Source organism: Acomys russatus, chromosome 15 (genome assembly GCF_903995435.1).
Source record: "Acomys russatus chromosome 15, mAcoRus1.1, whole genome shotgun sequence".
NCBI classification, from domain to species: domain Eukaryota; kingdom Metazoa; phylum Chordata; class Mammalia; order Rodentia; family Muridae; genus Acomys; species Acomys russatus.
The window spans coordinates 48,254,548-48,255,496 of record NC_067151.1 but is presented as its reverse complement, the minus strand read 5'-3'; the positions used below and the strand labels follow the sequence as shown (position 1 = coordinate 48,255,496).

At 43.3% G+C, this 949-nt stretch overlaps 1 protein-coding gene across 1 annotated transcript; it reads left to right on the top strand.

The window, feature by feature from the left end:
• The first annotated feature begins 201 nt into the window (after nucleotides 1–201).
• LOC127198925 (galectin-1-like) lies at nucleotides 202–681 on the top strand. The gene has a single exon (XM_051156840.1). It carries the CDS (start codon nucleotides 261–263, stop codon nucleotides 666–668), a length of 408 nt encoding a protein of 135 aa, XP_051012797.1. The 5' UTR covers nucleotides 202–260; the 3' UTR covers nucleotides 669–681.
• Nucleotides 682–949: the final 268 nt, after the last annotated feature.

The window sequence follows — 949 nt, the reverse complement described above, 5'->3', positions numbered from 1 at the left end:
TGCATCTTTTATTTTAATGTATTGGTGAATAGATTATTATATGCCTCATCTTAAACGTAAAGAAAAACAGATCACCTTTTCCAAAAACTTGCCTTTTATTTTGTCCATTTGGTCAATCATTCCAATACTCAAATATTAACACTCAATGCAGCAACATCTAGCTTGTAGAAAGTTTTCATCCTAAAGAATTTCTGGGTCTCGGGTGGAGTCTTCAGACAACTGGTTCAGAAGGTCATCGGAATCTTCTCTTGACTTCAATCATGGCCTGTGGTCTGGTTGCCAGCAACCTGAATCTCAAACCTGGGGAGTGTCTCCGAGTTCGGGGCGAGGTGGCCCCCGATGCCAAGAGCTTTGTGCTGAACCTGGGGAAGGACAGCAACAACCTGTGCCTACACTTGAACCCCCGCTTCGATGCCCATGGGAACTCTAACACCATTGTGTGCAACAGCAAGGATGGTGGAGCCTGGGGGACCGAACACCGGGAGTCTGCCTTCCCTTTCCAGCCTGGAAGCATCGTGGAGGTGTGCGTCACCTTTGACCAGGCTGACCTGACCATCAAGCTGCCAGATGGCCATGAGTTTAAGTTCCCCAACCGTCTCAACATGGAAGCCATCAACTATCCGACGGCAGATGGCGACTTCAAGATCAAGTGTGTGGCCTTTGAGTAAAGCCAGCCAACCCATACCCTCAATAAAGGCAGCTGCCTCTGCTCCCCATTAAAAAAAAAAAAAAAAAAAAAAAAAAAAAAAAAAAAGCATTTCTGACTGATGCAGAGATGTCAAGCCTCACTGTTGCAGCAAAAATATTACAGCTTATTCCTCCTAAGATTCAGTTTTCCATCCGGTGTGTACATTGTATTCAGTTCCTCATGAATTTGGTCTATTTGGGGTTATCATTAGGGTATACTTATATACATTTATATATTTATTTGTTTATCTATTTATTTTTT